The sequence below is a fragment of the Lepidochelys kempii genome, chromosome 7, assembly GCF_965140285.1.
Source record: "Lepidochelys kempii isolate rLepKem1 chromosome 7, rLepKem1.hap1, whole genome shotgun sequence".
Lineage (NCBI taxonomy): Eukaryota > Metazoa > Chordata > Testudines > Cheloniidae > Lepidochelys > Lepidochelys kempii.
In genome coordinates this window covers 122,915,970-122,937,635 of record NC_136386.1, presented here as the reverse complement: position 1 = coordinate 122,937,635, position 21,666 = coordinate 122,915,970, and the positions used below count along the sequence as shown (strand labels likewise).

The 21,666-nt window shown below is 47.8% G+C and overlaps 1 protein-coding gene across 1 annotated transcript; it reads right to left on the bottom strand.

Moving 5' to 3' along the window:
* Nucleotides 1-5,397: 5,397 nt before the first annotated feature.
* TLX1 (T cell leukemia homeobox 1) lies at nucleotides 5,398-15,701 on the bottom strand. Its single transcript, XM_073354982.1, has 3 exons — nucleotides 15,227-15,701; nucleotides 11,269-11,470; nucleotides 5,398-5,620 (listed from the first exon to the last, which is right to left on the bottom strand). The coding sequence occupies exons 1-3, from the start codon at nucleotides 15,699-15,701 to the stop codon at nucleotides 5,398-5,400; spliced, it is 900 nt and encodes a 299-aa protein (XP_073211083.1).
* Nucleotides 15,702-21,666: the final 5,965 nt, after the last annotated feature.

Sequence of the window (21,666 nt, the reverse complement as noted above, 5' to 3'; positions counted from 1 at the left end):
GCCCCATTTGCTCTTGTGCCAATATTGTTCTTTAGCTTAAATAGTTCTTCTCCTTCCCTGGTGTTTCTCCTCCAATGGATTTATTAATAAGCAATACTAAGCTCACTAAGGTCCAATATATCAGCCCAGGACGTATCAGGGATTAAGCTGATATTTCACTTAATCTGAGCCAACAAGGTGTCAGTTCAGCAAGGTACTTGAGCAAGTGCCTAACTTTATGAACAAAAAATGTCATGGGCTTAAAAGGCTTGATCCTGCCCCGGGCGGAGCACTCTGGCCTGGAGCCAGCAAAGCCCCTAAGTATATGCTTAATCTTAAATACAGAAGTGGTACCAGTGAAGTCAATGGAACTACGTACATGCTTACCTGCTTTGCTGGATCGTAACCAGAGTTCTCAGCCCCCGTGGGGGATCAAGCCCAAAGTTAGGCATGTATTAATTACTGAGTTGAATTGGGCTAAAAGTCAAGACAAATGCAGACATAATCAGCTCGGCTTTGTCTTTTTCAGAACTGCACAGATATTTAATATCTACACTGTGACGCTGGCAGACCATGCCACCCACAGTCACTATGTTTCAGTGGACCACTGACAAACACAGAGCGGGAAGCAGTCTGGCTCACCTGTGTGTTGGTATTGTTGAAAGAGGTATTAGCATTATAAGAATGTCTTTAGGCTTTATGGACTGCTTGTGAGTGGCTGCCGGCATGAATCTCACGCATAGCATCTGTATCCCTTATTGTAAAGTAATGTTTGAGTGGTTTTATTGTGATCCTCTGTGACTCTGTAAATCACCAGATAGGAAAGAGACATTAACTAGTGTGAAGTGCTGATCTCCAACCGAAGGTGTTACGTCCTGTCCCTCAGGGAAGGACCATAAACATTAGACAGACTATTGAGAGACATTAAAGAGGACAAAAGATGGTTGTTTTGCCCTTCATCCCCATCTGTGAAGATGAGTCATGCTTATGGATTCCTCCCATCAGCTGAATTTACCGCTCAGAGCTCAAGGAAGGAGGCAGATAAAAACCCCTAATTAGAAAGAACTGTATCTCTGTGCTGCTTGGACTCTAAGAGGCAAAGTTTGCTAGGCATGACCAAGAGATCCACAGTGCTCAGCCTGCGTTAGCCCTAAAGGTCATCTAGATCTTGTTTCTTATAGAAGCTTCTATTTCTTTTCAAAACTTAAGATTAGAACTCATTTGCATGTGTATGTTCACCTGCTTTAACCTTGTAAATAATTCTATAGTTTCCTTTTCCTAGTTAGTAAATCTGTATATGGTTTACTATTGGATTGGCTACAAGCATTGTCTTTGATGTGAGATCTAAAGTGCAATTGACCTAGGGTAAATGACTGGTCCTTTGGGACTGGGAGTAACCTGAATATTGTTGTGAATTTTGGTGTAAGGAACCATCTAGCACAAAGGCAGGCTCACCTGCATGGCAAAATCGATCGGAGTACCCAAGGGGATGGTCTGTAACTCTGTGATAAGGCTGTTCTTGTAAGTGGGGACTTTACACCACCTGATATTTGGTTGGGGAAATCCAAGTATAGACCTCTCAGCCAATTGGGGGTTTGTGCCTTGCTTCCTGACAGTCTGCCCTGAGGTTTGTACTCAAGCTATTGAGTCACTGCGGGCAGCTTTACACACAAATCCAACTGCATATTTCAAGCTAGATTTGTTTGGATTTTTCCCCCTTCTGCCAATGCTTGTTGCACCTTGGTTTGCATTTCCTAGCTACTGGCAGACAAACAATGGAAATCCATTTTGAACTCGGGCAGGTTTCACACCGGGGTTTTAAGGTAAATGGAAGTGAAAAACAGCTTTCCATGCATCCTAGGGTGATTTATTCCTGAGCCCAAATAGGTACAATATGAAAAATCAAATCAGCTTTCAGCATTATATAATAGCCCCTGGATAAATTTGAGGTAATGTCAGTATACAAAATTGATATAATTATATCTCATTATTTCATGTCATTCCTTATCATTTTAATTCCATCACATTTCAGGCAATGTTTTTTTAATGTTTAGGTACACATTGCTTTAATAACTTGAAGTATGTATACTGGCATTAAAACCATTTTGCAACTAAACTCATTTTAATAAGAATAAGAAAAATGTTTTCACAGAAGACCCTTCCAGAAATGATAATTCCAGAAACAAAGAGGAAGGGTAAGATGGTTTTCTGTATTTGATTTTACTGCTAGTCTCATTTCATACTGAGCTTATCTTCTTCTATCCAGAAAGACTGCTACAGAAGTAAAAGATTTTCTCATTTCTAAAATAAAATATTGCTAAATGCACATATATAAGCAAACACATATTTGTGTGTGTAGCTTTCTTGGGAAATATTTTGAAGTACAAAATAAGTCACGCTGCAATTCTAAAATAGCTGTTTTGGTATGAAATTGTAAAGAAGTGATATGTCATAATAATAAACAGCAAAATATTCATAATATTAATAGTGAGCACTGTGCTCATTCTGACTGGTCAGTGCCTTTCCCTGGAAGGAGCACTTGCAAACAAAACCACATCTTAGCCCTATTGCTAATATTAAGTGATGAAAGATTGTATTCTCTCCTCTTCCTCTCTAGCTCCCCACACTTAAACAGACACTTAGAGTAGAGAAAGGAATTCAAAGTTACAAAAATCTTTGGCACTTGTCTGGGGAAATGCAAACGATTTTATTCTGGCTGTTGTTTGTGAATAGTTCTGTAGGATATAAACAGAGCTGCAAAAAATCAGTTCTCTTTGTACTTATTTCTCTGTGTGTGTGTGTGTGCATCTGTATGTGTACACGTCCTATTTAAGGATCAAAAAACCCTTGAGTACCTTGGATTTTGGTCTCAACTCTGCCGTAATTAGTAAAAAAGAATAATCATCTTTGCTTTGCCCTGCTGTAACTTGCACTAAAGTGATGTTTACAGCTTCCTAAACTCATAGAAGACACAGGCTCTTTTCTTACATGCTTTCTGCACTCAAGGCTTGACACAAAGCTCACTGAAGCCAATTACAGTCTTTCTGTTGACTTCACTAGGCTTTGGCTCAGACTCTCACTGAATTTGGAAGCTGGCCTTTTAAGGGCCTGATCCTGCAAACATCTCTGAGCCAGTAATGATTATCAGTGGAAATAAGCTCCATTATGAAGTCAGTGCAACATCTCTAGGGAGCATAAGCCCTAATGGCCTAGTCCAAAGCCCTCAGAAGTCAGAGAGAATTTTTCCAGTGTCTTCAGTTTGCTTTGGCCAAGGGCTTGTCTGCATGAGGAATAAAGTAGGGTGTGAATATAAAGCATTACAGCTATTGCAGAATAAGATTGTCAAATAGGGAGGTATCGCACTATAAGTATTCTGATCAATTTCCCCCTATAAACAAGCCCTAATATCAAAAGAATGGCCAAAGCACTTAAACATGGGCTTAATTTAAGCGTGCAAGTAATCCCATTCCTTTTCAGCAAAGTCATAGAATCATGGGACTGGAAAGGACCTCGAGAGGTCATCTAGTCCAGTCCCCTGCACTCATGTCAGGACTAAGTATTATCTAGACCATCCCTGATAGGTGTTTGTCTAACCTGCTCTTTAAAATATCCAGTGATGGAGATTCCACCACCTCCCTAGGCAATGTATTCCAGTGCTTAACCACCCTGACCGTTAGGAAGTTTTTCCTACTGTCCAATCTAAGCCACCCTGGCTGCAATTTAAGCCCATTGCTTCTCGTCCTAGCCTCAGCGGTTAACGAGAACAATTTTTCATCCTCCTCCTTGTAACAACCTTTTATGTACTTGAAAACTGTGATCATGTCCCCTCTCAGTCTTCTCTTCTCCAGACTAAAGTCCTTAGCATCTGCTTAATTTAACCACATAAGCAGTCCCAATGAAGTGCTTAAAGTTAAGCAGCTGCTAAGTGCTTTGCTGGTTTTATACCTAAAAATGTTAGCAGGATCTGGGGTAAAATGTATTACCTAACCCCTAGGTGCTGGAGCCAAGAAGATTCTACATAAATAGAAGGGCAATGTTAATTCCATTTACACCTCAACCTTAATTTTGAAGACAGTTGCCACGTGACTTCTGGTGTAATATTCCCTCTTGGAACTCAGTACAAAAACAAGAGCAAAGCCTTAGCTGATTTATCCAGTATCCTGGACTTTTTTTTTTTTATTCTTTTATATCCACATAAATTACACAAGCACTTTATAAAATGAATACACATGAAACACCTTAGAAGTGCATAACTTAAAACAAACAAACAAATGCCTTTAAAAATCTCACTGAAAATATTTTTGATTGATTGTTTGTACCAGCTGCTTAAATTGGCAGTGCTGTTTTAGATTATAAGTAACTGAAAAATATATACTGTGTATATATATCTATATATATATTCCTGGAGTTTGCTATAAGAAGTGCTTGACTTAAGCATGTCTCCTTCCCTCAATACAATTAAAGAAATGAGAGAAACAGCTGAAAGTGAAAGATTTCCCCCCAACTTAAGCTGACATCTAGAGCAAAAGAAGTAAAAGAAAATATTGAACAACATTTGTAAATAATACCAAAATAATCCACTGAATGAAACTGCATTGTCTCTGCAGAATGCCACAGATGTTTCAAGAGTTATTAAAATATAAGTTGATCAATGCAGAGTATGTAGTATCCAGGGAAACAGTTTGGAATCTTCATACAATTATTTGCAATATGGTGCTTACTATCTTCAAAGGTCCGTCAGTTTCCTCTCTTATTCCCCCACTGGAAAAATATAATAATTAAAAGGAGGAAGAGACATTCCTAGGTGAAATCCAAGGAATTCACTTCCCCTGCACGTGGAAATCACCAGGCAAAAGACTAAAGCTGGGCTGTTTTGTCCATTTGTTGAATCCAGTCTGTGCATTTCTTTTGCGCCAATGACCCAGGTGGAGGCGAGGGGGTTTGTTAAAGAAACGTCAAAGCTCCATTTCAAGGAGGGGGGAATTATTTCATTTTAAATAACCAGTCTAAAAAAACGTATACAAAGAAACCAAAGGCCTGCACTGGCTGCGGACAGAATCCAGGGAAGATTTCCTCCATGGATTCTGAGAGGATGACATGGGGCTAACATATCTTTACTTTCTGGGAATAATTAAGGGAGCTCCTTGTTGTTCATTGTCCGTAATGGAGACTTTCAAAAGACAAAAAGGGAAATGCCACTTTTATCTGAATAATCCCGCAGGTGACTTTATTTTTTCCCCCCTCCCCTGCTTCCTGCCAAGAGGATATTTGCTGTCTCGGCACATTGGAAGTGTGGGGCTCTTGGGTGACAGTGAATAGGGGTAGTTTCCTGTTGGGAAGAAGGATGCTTCCGACTGTGCTGAAGCTTGGGTGGCTCGTAACACAGTGTGCGTGGTGGGGACCACTGGATTGTGGGCTCTATTCGCAAGCAGAGGCAACGGAGGTGACGCTGGTGATCTTGGACGAGTCATCAGACCAAGGCTGGAGGTTCTGGAGGGCGAAGAGGGAAGAGTTGTGGACACAGATGGGGTCTGCCTGGAGGGGCTGATTGATGCTTTTCTGGAAGGCCTCCTGCTGGAGCTGCATGAGGATGCGGTTTGCTTGCTGTCTCTCGGCCTCCCTCTCTTCTGCAGTTTGTCGTCTGGGAGAAAACAATAATCATGAATGATTTATGTCATGATAGAGCTGCCCTACCAAGGTCACGGCCTCACTGTGCTGGGCCCTGTACAGACACACAGTGAGAGACCTGTGGAAGGCCACAAAGCGGGGAATAGTACCCATGTCTCCTGAGTCCCAGCCCAGGGCACTAGCCACTGGACCACACTGTCTTTCCATTACCCTCCTTAAGAAAAGGGAAAGTACCATACAAAATCCAAAGCTTCCTTTGTGGCCACGGGTGCAGGACATGTTCTCATCGAGGAAGATACGGACTGTCCATAGGAGCAGAGAAGACTGAGCTGGAAGAGACCTAACTAAGTCAAATCTCCCCCTCCCCCCCACCCCATTCCCCTGGCCAATGCAGGATTGTTCCCTGTTCTCCAGGATGGTCCCCAGCCTACTGCAAATGACTGCAGCCAGAGATCTTGGGAAATTATTCCAGAGAGGTCCGAAGGAAAGGCAGATTTCCTCCACTCGCCCAGTGTCTGAGCTCCATTGTCCACAGCTTTGTGGGAAGTGACCAATCCCTTTGGTCTCCGGGGAGATCCCTTGTGGCACAGCACTCCCCATGGCAAGTGCACACGCAGCCCCTTTCCTTGGTGCCCAGTTAGGCCCCTGGAAATAACTTTGGCCAAAACCTGCGCTCCTTTCTCAGGCAAAACCCCATTCGCTTTGGTAGGTGAGGCTCTCAGGATAGAACCAGGAAGAAAGTTCTGGTTCATCCCTCAAGCTGTATACACTGTAGAGAGTGGAACACCAGGGTTGGTCTTCTCTCTCCTGGAAACCATGTGGCCTACTTGGATCTCAGGTTACAGTGTCTGTGGCTGGGCTCAACTCACTGTCCTTCCAGCTACTTTTCACTATGTTCCCCCAGGGCCTAGCCAGCCCTAGAAAATCAAACAGGACAGCTGGAAGTTCACTGAGTCAAATGGGAACTCGGACTAGTTCTCACCCCATTGTGCAGCTTGGTTCCATGGTGCTGTCTCCCCCCTTTGGAGTATCCAGCATGGAAAGCATTATATGTGAATGAATCAAAGGCCCCGGGAATGCATGCGCCACCCAGCTTAAGTTTTCCTGGCATATTAGGCCTTTGTGTTTTCCCTCTGAGGTACAGCAAGGCTCTGTTTGGGGGGTATCCGGGTATGAAAAGCAGAGGCATTTCCTCTGCCTATCAACCCTGTGTCCAAAATCAGCCAACAAAAATTCCTTCCCTCTCTGCTATTTCTGTGCTTCTCTGGTGGTAATTAGCAGATTTATGGCCTAATCTGTCACTTTCCTGGCTCTGCACTGATCCTTCACACTTTGTAATGCATTGCTGTAAAATCAATTTCTAATGAAACTATTGTTTGTTTGGGTTTCCTTTTGCTATCGCTGCCCTGAAAGGTTTCAGTTCATAACCCACTAGGGCTGAGGAAAAGGAGACGTGCTGGGTTATCTGTGGGAAACTGGAGTCCTGCCGGCTGTAGAAAGCTCAGGGACACCAAGTTGATTCTCAGCTCAAATACAGTGGCATGTTATTGACAAGAGCCACTGCACGTATCTTTCACATCTACAAAGAGCATGAAATATACATTTTTGTATCTGATCTCCTCTCTTTCCTCCCTGACCCACGCCGCTTGATTTACCAGGCATTATTTATTATGTAGCCGAGTCACCGTGTTATTTCATTCGGTAAAAGCACTTCCGAGGCACGGTTTTTATTAAAGACACGGTGTAAAATAGCTTTGGATGGCATTAATTTCTTGACAACTGTCAGGTGTAGCTTCATGGGATCGGAGACAGCCCTGTAAACTTCTTCTCCGACTTCAAGACAGCCACCACCGCCAGTAAGTGCCGCGTTAAAGCAGGACAAAATTCAGCGTATGCAGCCAATTATCTTCTGAATAAGAGACGAGGAAAGAATTTCATAAATAATGTACGAGTTTTCCTTCCACAGCAATTTTACTCTTAATGCATATTTAATACTGTTTTGACTTCATCGAGAAATGTAACGCCGTCTCCTTTATAATTAGTGGTAACCGATTATTAATTTCACGCTGGTACGTTATTCTCAGTTAACACAGTTCGCAGCAAAACAAATAAATAAATAAGTCACGTTTCAAACCAAGAGAGAAATAAATACCCCACGGTGCAAAAACACCAGGATCCAGGCAATTTATTTAAATATTGCAACGGAAGGGCAACATATTAGTAATAATTATTAAATGCAGCCCATTGCCTTAATTGCAAATTTGTAAATTACGGAAGACCTTCCCCCCAGCACGAATATGAAGTGTCTAGCCCGGGGCCCGGCCCTATCCTGCTCCGATGGGAGTTTTTCAGGATCGGCACCTAACGTAGTAAAAGACACGGGAGCGATCATTTAATGGGATTTTTACCCGTGTGAGGATTTAAGACTCGGACCCTATACCACTGTATGGCCCCGATCCAGGTCCCCTTCTACTCACCGCACGCTTTCCCCATTGATTTCAATGGCCCAGGTCTGAACGTGACCGAACAGGACTCGGTGAAAGTGATTTGGTCCCTGTTCCCTGAAGCTCTGGCAAATCGCGCAGTTGCTGCGATTTTTAACTTCCTTCCGACCAGTATCGATCTCATTCCCCTAGAGCCCCTTCCCGGCCCTGCCAGGTCCCACCGCGAAAGGACTGGCCCAGATTTCAAAGTCTGTCTTGTCGCTGACTTCACCGTTCGTTGCACTGTCCCCAGCAGGAGGTTCTGGGGTTAGAATTAAGTATTATTAAGGCAATTGCAGGTTGTTTGCAACAACTGCCTGTGCACACAAAACTCCGGCGATTGTCCCCTTTCGGATTCCCACCCCTATTAAATAGCTTCCCATTGTATAACTTGTAGACAGGCGGTTTAGGACTCCCTGGCAGTTAAATTAGAGCCCTAAGGCCATGGTGACTTGTGATATATACATTTATTGTTTGCTTCAAATGATCAGAGAATGTTAGTCTGTAGTTAACTTTTTAAAATTTCACTTCTTTCCTGTTTCCCTTCTGGGGCCGCAAAAACTCTTCCTCTGCCATGAATACATCACTCTCCAGCTGCCTGTTTGTGTGAGAGCCATTGAAGGCAATTACATTATCTACCAACTTCGATTCTAACTCCTGGAGTTGACAACATACAATAATTGACTCTAGACTCATTGAGCTCGGAACACAGGGAGACTTATTTCATACTCAAAGAGCTTCCATTAAACCTCGTGTATTTATTGAAACATCTCTCTTCCAATTCCTTTTGGCACATCCTAGCAAAGGCTGGTGTGTGCAATTCTCGCGCTAAATATTATATACAATCGCCTGTATTCTTCTATTTTTACCCGAGAACTCACCTCTATCTCTGTGGCATTTTCCCCATTAATGCAAACAGAAATCTTACTTATAGCAAGGAAGGGGAAATGGATTTTTAACCCCGTAATGCTACTGTGCATGAAAGATTTTTAGAAGCAAATTGAGATCAATCTATTCTAAATAAGAGCTGATCTATTGTGGATTATAAATAGCTTTATCCAATGTACACAAGATGATTTTTAAAAAAACCAAGAAGACAGTATATTTTGTTTTGCGGAGGACTTGAGAAAATAACCCTCTAGTCCTTTAAAACTCAAGTCAATAATAATTCAGAACTTCACGATAGAGATTTCAAACCATTATATATATAACTTCCTTTTGAACAATGGTTATTGTCACACCCTTTCTTGGTTGGTACTGTGCATGGGAGGGTAAGTAAAGAAAACAAGACGGGTTTCATTTCTTAAACGTCCTTTGTGTAACTACAAAACCACAACGGGATTTTTTCAAAGTTAAAATCCCTCGCTTTTAGCATAGCCAATCACTTCAAAGGCTTCAAAATCTACAGCAGTTCATTTCCCCTGCACTTTCAGGACTGCTGAGGCTGTTCAAATAAATATCAGCTCATATTGCTGTCTTTTTAGGGCACGGTACTGAAATCCACAGTCCCGTATTACTAATCTAAATTTTCTGGTTGCTGGTGTGAAAATGAATAGCTCAGTTCATACCGTCATGACACAGGGGGGGTGGCTTATGGCCACATTCACCCCCTCTAGCTACTCTGGAAAGCGTCCCTGACGCGAGGCCATCCTAGGCTACTGCCACATGGCCCAGGAAAACAGGGTTCCCTCTTATGCCTCTTGACCCGGGCCTCATGTATTCACAAAACGCTGCATTTATCATTACAGATCCACGTAGGCACCCACCCGCTTTTTGGTCAGTACAAATCACGGACAAAATACAACAAAAGAAACACCCCCAAGGGCCATAGAGTCAAAATGACATGCTCGAGTTTGTACCTTTCCTTCTCCTCCCAAGTACTTACAACTCCCCAGAATACACCCCGAAGATGCCTTTTCCCAGTAAAAATTGCCTCCCCACTGGGTAGCCTCGTTTTTTAAAAAAAATGAAACATAATTTCGTTCGGATTTTTCTCCTCCGGAAATGGTTTCCCGTTATTACTGGCCCTTCTTGTTCTCTGGATAAAACTACCAGGCCAGTTTAAAGACACCGGGGAAAGAACTGTTACCCTGAGAAGGACTCGGGGGAAGATCCGGAGCTGGTATAAATTGCCTTAGCTCTGGGGGGAGTAGAGAGAGTCCATCAGAAATCCACCGGTCGCAAACACTGTCACTGATTGTTGGCCGGCCATGAATATATCTGGGAAGGGGCGTGTTTTTCTCACAAGTTCAGATGGAGAGAACGGCTGGTGTTTGGGGACACCAGTCTCCTCCATTTAATGCCTTATGTACTTTTTAAAGCACTGAACCAAAAGGATCCCGCCAAAGAGAGAAAAAACTGGGGTCTGAAACACCTTCCTGAACCAAAACCAAAACCAAGGAGGAGTCCTCGGGGCACCTTAGAGAGGAACACATTTAAGCTTATGCCCAAACAAATCTGTTAGCCTCGAAGGTGCCCCAAGGACTCCTCCTTGGTTTTGCTGACACAGACTAACAGGGCTGCCCCTCTGGACCCTTCCTGAACCCCGTTCCTCCACTTGGCCGGATCCCAGCGGAGTCACACGCAATGCCATGCCGGCGCGCTCTTTCCTGTGTCCTGCCTCCCCACTGCACTTCACTTCTGCTGCGGCGCTTGGCCAGGTCGCTGATTCCGGAGTTATCCGCGCTGACCAGTTCACCCAAGCGTAGACCTCTCTCTCCGGCTGTGGGGTCTGAAGGGACCGCGCCGCGTGTGCGGATCCCCCCCCCCCCCCATCAGCGCTCACCTCAACCGGACCAATGCATCGGCCGCCCACAGCCCCCCGCCCCGGCTAAGCGCACCCGGCTTTGCTGAACAGAACCGAGATGGTTTTCAGCTTAGCGCGGGCCGGGGCCTGTCTTTCAAAGGGGCAAAGCTCCGACTCGGAAACCCTTTAAAGGGCAGCGGCGTGCGAGGAGAGACACAAACCCGCACCCCGCGGGGGCAACCTTCTGCCACCCTCGTAGCTCAGCACCCGGGTAACAGCCCCGAGGGCTGCCCGCGCAGGACACGACACAGGCCGGGCGAAGCCCAGAGGGGCGCCCCACCAAGGCAGCCAACCCCGGACAGTGTGCAAAGACAACAGAGCCGGTCACACACCGGACCAAATACACCCCCAGGGGCGGGATTCGCTTCTGACCTCCATTTTGTCCTCCTGTTCTGGAACCAGGTTTTCACCTGGGCATCTGTCATCTTGAGGGCCTTGGCCAGGGCTGCCCGCTCGGCCGAGGCCAGGTACTTCTGCCGGTGGAAGCGCTTCTCCAGCTCGCAGATCTGCAGCCGGGTGAAAGACGTCCTGGGTTTCTTTTTCTTGGGCGGCGTCCGGTTCTGGTAGGGGTGACCTATACGGCGTGTTACAGTGAAGGGTGAGAGGGCCACTGGGGTGGGAGACGGGGCGGGCGGGTGGGGGTGGGCAAAGAAGCAAGCAGCAAAATATCAGGAGGGGTCCACGAGCAATAGCAGAGACAGACACAGAGAGAGATTGCGAGGGGAGTGGGCAGAGCCTGGCCTGGGAAGCAGGGCCGAGGGGCGAGGCGGGGGCTGTTACCAGAGCCCATGCTGCCCTGGGCGAGCTATAGCGGCTAATAGCATGCTGCAAAGCACCCCCGCCCCCCGCCCGCCCCAGGCCTACCCTTCCCCCGCAATAAACACCCTCTCGCCCGGGCCCTCTGAGACACCAACATCCCTCAGCCCCGAACCCTTCCGCGGGTCTCCCTCCCTCACTCCCGGGGGGTGTAGAAAGGACCAGGAGCGGCAGATGTTAGTAATGCGCGGTGGGAAGATGCCTGGTGCTGCTGGAAGAGCAGGAAAGGCCCCACGTCCTGCAGTGACTTCGTGGGAGCCGGATCGGCGCCGAGTCCCCCGTGCTAACTACCGAGATTTGTCTGAACGCGTGTCTGTTATTGGCAGCAAACTGCCCTTTCCCCCGGCCAAAGCGCGAAAACAGGCGCCCCCGTGATGCACCCCCGGCTGTCCGCTAACCAGGGCGGGGGGGATGGACAGGGATTAATTCGCTGCCGCACCCAGGGGTGCCCAGCCGGCGGCATTTCCGGGGGCACGGTCTGCCTGTCATCGCAGAGGGGAGCCTTGGCCATTTCTCAGGCTAGGGAATTTGATTTTCTCGGTCAGTCCAGGCGCTCAGAGAGCCGCCTTTGGACGAAGTCGGTGTCAGGCGCCTGTTCAAAATACAGCTCGGGGCGTCTGTTTATTTCATGTAAAGAGGGAAACTACCCGCCCCCGAGAAACTTCCTGGATTGCTCTGAATGTGACAAATCCATTTAACACAAACACGGGCTATTGGGTTAATAAAGCGGATGCGGGGGGCCCGATACTTTGTGGAATGAATCATCTCTCTGATATTGACAGATTTCCACAGTTCAGATTTGTTTTAGTCCCTGGTGTGTATATGAAGGTGATTTTTTTGGTCTGGGGTTTTATATCTATATATATCTATATCTCTCCTTTTGGTCGCGCTGTTTAATCCCATTAATAAAGTTTCTGTCATAACTGATCATCTATTTCCCCTGAATTAGGAAGGACCTTACCCACAGAATTCTCTTTAAACACGAATATCCTACCTCGTCCTGATGTAGAACTAAGTTTAAAATCTGATCCTGCACCAACTTCCACGGAACACGAACGCGTGTTTACTTTCCCCCTTTCTCACTATACGCAGGAATCGCTGGGGTGGGTCGAAATAATTTCGATGAGAGCTTCATAAATACAGAAAAGGCTCCCGGAAGTAGCGTGGCTGTTTATTAAATTGTATCTGTCTTTATTAGTTGTCGAACAACCTCTCTAGGCCGGATGCACTGAAGTGAGGTACAAGGGCGTCGCCCATTCAGCGGAGAAGATAGGAAAACACTGTTATTAGGGCGATCTAAACCGTCTTCTGTCTACGCATATCTTCCTCTCCTTATCTGCAAGGCCTCTCATCCCTCTCGCTTGCTATTGTAACTAAGCTCCCATTTTGACAGTCCCTCTTCCGGACAGCGCAGAGAAGCGTCTGCCCTCCTCCCTGTTCCGACACATATATAATCAGGCTGGCAGATAATGGAAAAATATAGGCCCCTAAATCTTTTAGAGCACCTAGTCGGTCCGGAAGCTAGGCAGTACCTTCCTTCCACAGAGCAGACGAAACTCAGATGACAGGGGGACATTTGCTGTCAATTTCAGGCAAAACGGCCTTTTGTGATAGTTGCCTAACTAGGATCTATCATGCATTTAATCCTCTCCCCCCCCCCGCCCCCATTACTACTGTGAAATGGATGCCGCAACAACTTCCTATCTAGCGGCCAGAGCACATGGCAAAGAGTTAGTTACTCCAGGGCAAAAGGTACAGTACCTCCCAGATGGAATGATCTGTCCCCTGTCTCCAACAGGTAGACATTTACCGTCTTGAAACCCATCCAATTGCCGAGTTTAATACTCAGCTGTAATAACAACGGATAATACCACCCGATGTTGTCTCTGGGAAGCCTTTTGTGCAGTGTTTCTACAACGACATTTCTAGGTGCCGTCATCTGTCCTAAACCAGCCTAATTCTCCACCTCTCGCACTTCTATTATGGGCTCTATTCCCCGGGACCCACTCAGGGGAAAGCCCCACTTGTGGCCAGGACAATTTTGCCTGTGTAAATAGTAAGAGAGCTGAAATATTCGGCAATTCTAACGACGCCTTTCATCCCGGGATCTCAACGCGCTCTATAAACAATGATTAAATTGAGCCTTATCCCCCTGGGAAGTAGATAAAGACTTCATTCGGTTGTATTTTTAATTATATGAGTAAATTGATATCATATCAAAATTAGATTTAAAAATAATCCCAGTTGGTCACACTGGAAAGTGTAAATTAACCAGGAGCTGCTTTAAGGGGACGGATTCTCCCCATTTTACAATTTTTCTGCCTTTTCAACCCACTCATTCTGGTGTTGGATTCGTTTCCCAGTTCACACCCAAACAGCCATCCAGCCGCCCACTCCACACTGCTTCGGGTCTGGGGGTGCGGGCAATGGTGGAGAACTGACCCCAGAAATGAAGCGAAAGAGCAGCACTTAAATGTTTTGCTCGGCCCTGTGGGAGGAAACCGCCTTGTCTGTTCATTATTATATTCTGCATTAGGCTCGCTTGGGAACTGCAAAAACACAGTTTCGCAGAGGAAATTTACATTGATCCGTAATCTTCCCTGAAGAAAAACTACTACAAAAACTTGTTAAAAATCATAGAAACATGAAATTCCTTTTGGGGCCTGGCCATAACGAAATGAGAGAACTCCAGTTCCCTCTCGGTGCCTGCCTGTTACTAGATCCAACAACTGGACTATCCTTCCCGCAATAATGTGCCGACATTAAACCCTCACTTTAAAAATAAATCCGTGAGCAGCCTTCTCTTTCCATGAGAAGTTAGGGATAAACAAATAATCTATTCTTTTCTGAGCTAAACCCCCCTGAAAAATCTGAGCCTGAAAAACTTTTTCAACTATTTTCGGGGTGAGTTTAAAGGGTTTAAATGTGACCCCCACTGTGAATTTATTGTTGTTATTATTAGAGCCTAACTGTGCTTTCTTAGTCAAAACGTATCTGTACTGACTGATTCATTTATAAATCCTGCTGTCCCTTGGCTATCTTTGCACCCAATAGCCAAAATGCACTTGGGGAATCGTCCCAACCCCCCGGTAATTAATAAATAATCCCATTCAGGTGGATTCACCCCCGGATCGCTAATTGTGCTGCATCCTTTGGTAGGATTCTTTCTTTCCTCGTCGGCCTCATTACTCTCTGCCTCAGTGGCTGGCCGGGGACTAATTCTACGCAGGGATTTGCTTCTCTGTGCCCATTGCTCGGAACCTGGAGAGCGGGGCCGGGGTCTTGGTGATCACCCTGGAATCAGTGGATCGCGCCCTTGCAGGCGCGCCCGGCCAATCCCGGCCGTCTGGAAAGGGCAGCGAGGGGGAGGCCAGGGGACAGGGCTGTCTGGTGCAGCGGGGAGGGAGCCTGCCGTCGCGCCCCAGGAGGGCCCGGCATAGCGGCGGCGGTGATCCCGACAGGGAGGCTGGCGAGCCGGGCTGCCCCGCTCTGGAAGCCAGGGGACGGGACTCACCTGTGAACCGGTCTTTCGTGTAGCGCCTGTTGCTCTCCATCCAGGGGAAAGTGAGTCCCGTGAGGTTGTTCATGGCGTTCACCGAGGGCACGGTGGGCATCCCGGTGGAGAGGGGCTGGTGCCCGCCGCCAGCCAGCGGCCTGTGCGCCGGCACCCGGATCACGCCCCCCGCCGAGTTCAGGCCGTTCCCGTTCATGGCCACCCCCATGTTGACGTTGTAGGAGCCCGGCAGGGAAGCCATGCTGCAGGCGCCCGGGTAAGCCCCGGCCGAGCCGCCGCTCGCCCCGTAGCTGCCGGTCATGGTGTTGTAGGCGTTGCTCACGATGCAGCTCAAGCCGTAGTCGGAGGAGTCCTGCAACCGGGACCCGGAGATCATGCAGCTGCCTTGGTCCGGGTTGTTGAGGATCTGGTCGATTCCGAAGCTGATGGGCTCGGCGTGGCTCTGGTGGAGGTGGTGAGCCCCTATGTGATCCATGCTGCCGCTGGTAATCCCCCTAAACAACACAAAAGGTGGGTCGTCCCCCCACCACCACCCTGCTCCAGGCCAGTGCGGGATCAGGGAAGAGATTTACACCGCGCGCCGCTCCGGTCTCGCTTCGCTTCGCCCCAAAGCCTCCAAGGAGGCTGGAAGTGGGGAAGGAAGGGCTGGAAAAAAGCAAGAGCGGAGATTTGGGAGAGAATGGGTGAGAGTGTGCGAGCGTCTGGACTCTGGCTCGGCTGCGAGGGCATCAATCATGTTACCAGAAGGCCTGATACTTCTAGGCCCTGGGTCTCCATTGGCTGGATCCTGAGAGCAGCTGAATGAATGACAGTCAGGGAAGAGAGAGAGAGAGAGAGAGAGGGGAGAAAAGGAGTTTCTTTCAGAGCCCAAAAAACCCCAGGCTAGCCAGAGCCTTATAAAGTCAAGTCACCCCAGCTGCAGCGCAAAGGAGGCAGCTTGCAACTGCCGGTTGTTTATTTGTGCAATTGACTAGCTCACGTTTTCTCTAAACATCCACACGCCCCCACCCTCCCCCCGGTGTATTTCTCGTTCCTCCCATCCAGCCCTGGGAGAGTGTAACAGACACGAGTGCCTTTCCGCCGCCCCGTGGAAAGCTGCAGGTATTTTGCTGCCATTGTGCAAAGCCCTTCGTGCCCAGACAAAGAAGGTAAAAGCTTAATCGGCGCTGGAGTTGCAATGGCTGGGGGAGAAGAAGGGAGGGGGGGGCTCCTTTCTTTTTCCAAAGTCTGAGGAGTGGAGGGGGCAGAAATATGAAAAAGTGAGGGATCTCATATCTGGATCGCTGTCCCTGTATAGATCCGTTCTCTAATATTGTATTCGGTATTTAGATTTTCATATAAAAATCTGTTGTCTGTAGAAATCTAAATACATAACAAAATAGTCCACAGAGGGTTTACCAAGGAGACGTATCTATATACACCGTGCTATTTGTAGAAATCGAAATACATAATACAAGATTAGGCAGAAGATTTACAAAGGAGATGGATAGATGGATATATTTGTTCGTGGAAATCTAAATACATAATACTCTACGAGAAAGGATTTACAGAGGATATATAATATCCTGTGTTGTTTGTATAAATAAAAATACATCGTTTTATATTATATGTAAAATGTTTATCTCGGGCACCCACGATTTACTTTAGAAGTGACTCGCCTGTCCCTTCTGTCACTAAAGTATCAATCCGATTCTTTACACACCGAACATTACCCCGGAACTCCCAGCTCGGGCCCTGCGGAGTGGGGGTAATAGAAAGGTTGCATCAGACTGGATAAATGAAGATGGACCCCAAACCCATGCTCCCTTGATTTGAGTACATCAGTCATAGGTGGCAACCTCTGCGGATAACCCAAAGAAGAGGAAAGGAGGACTTGTGGCACCTGAGAGACCAACACATTTATTTGAGCCTGAGCTTTCATGGGCTACAGCTCGCTATCACGAAAGCTTCTGCTCAAATAAACGAGTTAGTCTCTCAGGTGCCACAAGTCCTCCTCTTCTGTTTGCGGATACAGACTGACACGGCTGCTGCTCTGAAACCGAAGAAGAGGGGTAGGTAGCTAAACCCACTGGCCCAGCGCTGGCGATGGGCATCGCTTGGACGCGGCTGGTGCAGAGCCTGGAAGCGCACCCACAGGGAGCGGTGGGAGAGGCAGGTCTGAAGGCCGACCTTTTGCAATTGAACGCACGTGTGTAAGCCGTTAAAAACGATCGGTCCTTTCCCCGGTTTGGGTCGAGGGCTGTTTCTCTGCGCCCACACAAAGGTCGCTCCAACGGGCTAATCTCACAGCAGCCGGCCAGAGGCATCCGCCGGCGGTTCCCCGGGCATTTTTAAGGCCATTCTGTCCGGGGGCTGCTCCCTACCTGCTCGCGGGGCAACCCGACGGATATGGCTCAACAGTCACCGACTTCGCTTGAGCCAGGAAAAGGGCCCAGGCAGCCAGCCGGGGTTGCATTTCCCGAAGCGTCTCCGCAGACGGCTAGTCCCGGGCCGTCTGCCTCCTACCCCAACGCCCGCTCATTGACAGCGATCTCCGTGAGGGGTGTCATTGTAACTGAACCGGACGTGTTTGCCCACGGAGCGCCTGTTATTAACCTAGCCGTCCCAAACCTGGGGATCTCCACACTCCAAGGGATCCACTTTCGATCCCCTTTAGAAGCAAGCTGTCCCCTCCCAGAGGCTGGGATCTCCGCAGTTCCGGAGAAGGGGTTGCAGAGCCTGGCTTCTCCTGGGGCCAGTTTTTGCTGTGAGTTGAGTCTTGCCTGTGTGACGGTCCCGCTTGGCCAAGGGAAATTGAATTTGCTTTTCCAGCGAATAGAACAAATCAACCAGTTTACAGTCTCGCCCCCGGGCTCGGGATGTCTATTGGGATGAAATCGCCAGGGCGTAAAGTGAGACCCTTTTGATCCAAGGCCGGGTAAAACTACACGCAGTACCCCCCTCTCACTACCGGTGCAATTATTGTGTCTCTCTCACACAGAGAATTGGTCCCTCACACACATCCATCATCGGACTGTGTCACCGAAACACAAACTCCAAACCTTTTTTCCCAAACAGAGAGAAGATCGTGGGTAGGACAGCTTTAAACCACCTTCCAAATGGGGCAGGATCTCGCCTCCTCGTTAGGAACCTTAACCAAATTACCCCAATCAGCTATGCGCCACAGCCGATTCATCAGAGACAGGAGGGCCTGATTGATTGATTGAGTCTAAGAAGGGAGAACGTTTGCTCTTTATTTTATAAAGTATAATTCACGACAGACGTGCTGAGATGCTTTTCCTTAGTGGCACACGCACAAACCTGCCTTGTTCCTAACGCACACCCCATCCAAATACCCTTCCGCTTGATTGAGTAGAGAGGAAACTATTTGTAGCCAGAACTTTTGGGCCCTGCTCTTAATCCCATTGAGGTCCATGGGAGTATTACCTCGGAAGGTGAATCCTGACTCTCTCTCTGGTGTGTGCGTGAGAGAGAGACCCCATGCATGCGGGCATTATATCCATAGATCTAATTCCTGCAACCTTGCAATAATCTGTGGACTAAATTGCCTGGAGGAGAGGGCACTTCGTAGTCTCTTCACCAGCCGCAATCCCTCGGCTATCCAAACTCTGAGTTTCATAGAACATCAGGGTTGGAGGGGACCTCAGGAGGTCATCTAGTCCAACCCCCTGCTCAAAGCAGGACCAATCCCCAATTTTTGCCCCATCCCTAAATGGCCCCCTCCAGGATTGAACTCACAACCCTGGGTTTAGCAGGCCAATGCTCAAACCACTGAGCTATTGCCCCTATTTGGTTCTTTCAAATAGCCCCCATTTGTACCACTTGCAAACTAACCACCCATACAAAGACCTCCCTTTGTGTCCAGGGGTGGCATCCCCGCTAAAATATTGCACCGACCCACTGCCCTGTGAATTCTGGGGCGGGCACAGCTTCAGACTTTGATATGGCCCAAACCATAGGGGGAAAGACCTGCCCCTAGAGTTGGCACATCTTGATTTGCAGAAAACATTAGGTTAGGGCCTTTTTAGAAGTGTGGTTTTTTTTTAAAAAAAAAAATGTTATGGTGTTTCTCTCTCTCCCAATGGCCCTCTACAGTGAGACTCCGGGTGATCAGGCCAATAGCTGGGGGAAGGAAAAAGAAGGTAAAGACCGTGCTGACCACACCCAGTGTATTTAGAGTGACTTTTCTGTAGCAGAGATGGCATAAGCCGATCCCATGTTCTAACGATTTCCCGGGGAAGGGCGGCCTTGGCCTGTCTACCAGCTGGGTGGGAAGTGTTACAATCCACTGCTACTGGCATCTCAGTGGGTTTATGTTTTAAATCTGATAGGACAGCCCATAACCCTGGCCATGCCTGAGGGGGGCCTCGCCACTGCTGGCCAGGCCCTGGTGACCTCCAGTCTGGATCACTGCTCCATGGACTTGACCCAACGCCCGTTGAGATCAATGGGAATGTTCCCGCTGGCTTCAGCGGGCTTGGGGCCCTGGGTGGGACCCCTCTGGAGATCTATAAACAGATGCTCTGGCTGCGGGAGTCTCTGTGTGGATTGGTTGCTAGCTACACACACAACTGCTTCCCCCCCTTGGGGCTGGGCTTGGCCCTGGAATCCACTGAGGCCGAGGCCCCAGATTTCACCCATGGGTTCTGCTAGATTCGAGGCAAGACGCAGGCTCCATCTGTTCTCTCCGAGGCCTTCTTGCTGGGGCAGGGTGGGTGCTGGGTTGCTTCGGGTGCAAGACGCAGCCCGGGTGGTGTGTGGGTGAGTCCTGGAGGTTCAGTCAGCCCGGGCTAGTTTATTTACCGCTGCTCTTCGGGTTTCCTCTTGCACTCCGAGACAGTGGGGTGGCGGAGTTTGAAAGTGGGGTTAACATTTTTTCCACACCTCCCCCCCCCCCAAAAAAAATGTTTTCAGTGATTTCCCCCACCCCTACATTGTGCAGGGGGGAAATACCAGACTTTAAAAAAAATCCATCGATTCTAGTGGTGGGAGTGTTCATAAAAACGGGGGGGGGGGGGTGTTGAAAATAAACGTCCGGCACAGGAAGAAAAAGTCAAAGTGCCCTGGCATGAGACGTTTAGCTAAAATCGTGCGACTCCCAGGGCACAAACCAGGCTGAAATCCGTCTGAACGCGTAGGAAAGCAAATCGCCTGCCTCTTTCTGCACCTGTCCCGTTCCCCTGCTATCATGATCGAGCTGGGCCAGGTCAGGAAGAAGCGATTCTGGCCTCTGCCCTGGTAAAACGAGGCATGGCCGAATACATTTCACCGTCTCACCCTCACTCTGGGTGAAACCCCGAAGCTCTTGCAGGCGGAGGGGATTCTGCAACAGACTTCAGCGGAGCCGGGGTTCCCAGTCCTTGTTTCTATTGACTGCTCAGACCTGCTTTGTCATCCGTCATTTCTAGCCACAGTTATTCCCCTGAGAAGCCTTCTCAATATTTAGGAATCTTTTAGCCCCCGTAAGTTTTAGACACGAATTAATAGGGGAAAGAAAAGTCCAGTTCCCAGTTTAACCAGCGTGACACCAGATACTGCCTGTCTGAACTAACGACCATGTGGAGGGAAATCAGATGCGTTTTGAATTCAGATGGACTCAGACCGGATTAACTGTCCAGAGCCCCATCTCCGCGATTGATTTGAAAGCAGAGATCCTCACTGAAGTCAGGAGGAGAGTTGCTGTGGTTTAAGAAATATCAATTTAGAAAGAAACAAATCCAGTCTTTGTGGAGTGGAGCAAACAGAAACGGTTACCACAGATGTGCTCCGGCCTGCACTGAATTTAGACGGTTACACTAAATTGCCTAATCCCTCCTCGCAGTCTCTCACTTTGTAAATATGCCTGGAACCGTGTCTGCGGACCTCACGCCAGGGTTCTCAGGAGCTCGTCCCGCCATTAGCTGACAACATCTCAGGAGCTCAGCTTACAACGCCAGGCTTCCTCTAGACCGTAGGGACCCCTTTCAAAACCCCTTAATACTATACAGGATGGGACATAGGCCAAAGTGTACACAAACTGAGCATGCATCTAACGCGGCACAGACAGCCAGTTCTTCCAGCTATGCTGAGAGGGTAGTTTAAAGACCAACCAGCTAAGAATGACTCGCGCGTGGCTTTTTTTAGCGTGGATCAGCCAGAAAAGCGACTACAGAGATCCCAGAACCCAAATAGCCCCACGCATTGGTCCTCCCCGCAAACTTTCTGTGCTTGAAACTGACCCGATCCAGTAGCGGCATGTCCAGGGGCTACGTATTTCGAATGAGCATAAGCGATTCATTACAATGGAGGCGAGTTCCCCTCTTCTAAAGTAGCAGACCTATAGGCAAGTGGACGAAGCGTTTATCAATAGTTGTGAAAAGCTAATTCATAAACACACAGAGAGACACTATATATACATATATATACACATACCTTCTATAGGGCTTTCATGCACCGTTTAA

Coding starts and splice junctions, on each gene's coding strand:
- TLX1 (XM_073354982.1), bottom strand. CDS start 15,701: ATGGATCACATAGGGGCTCACCACCTCCACCAGAGCCACGCCGAGCCC. Junction 11,471..15,226: donor CACGAAAGACCGGTTCACAG/GTGAGTCCCGTC, acceptor CACGCCGTATAG/GTCACCCCTACCAGAACCGG. Junction 5,621..11,268: donor AACAGGAGGACAAAATGGAG/GTCAGAAGCGAA, acceptor GTTTTCTCCCAG/ACGACAAACTGCAGAAGAGA.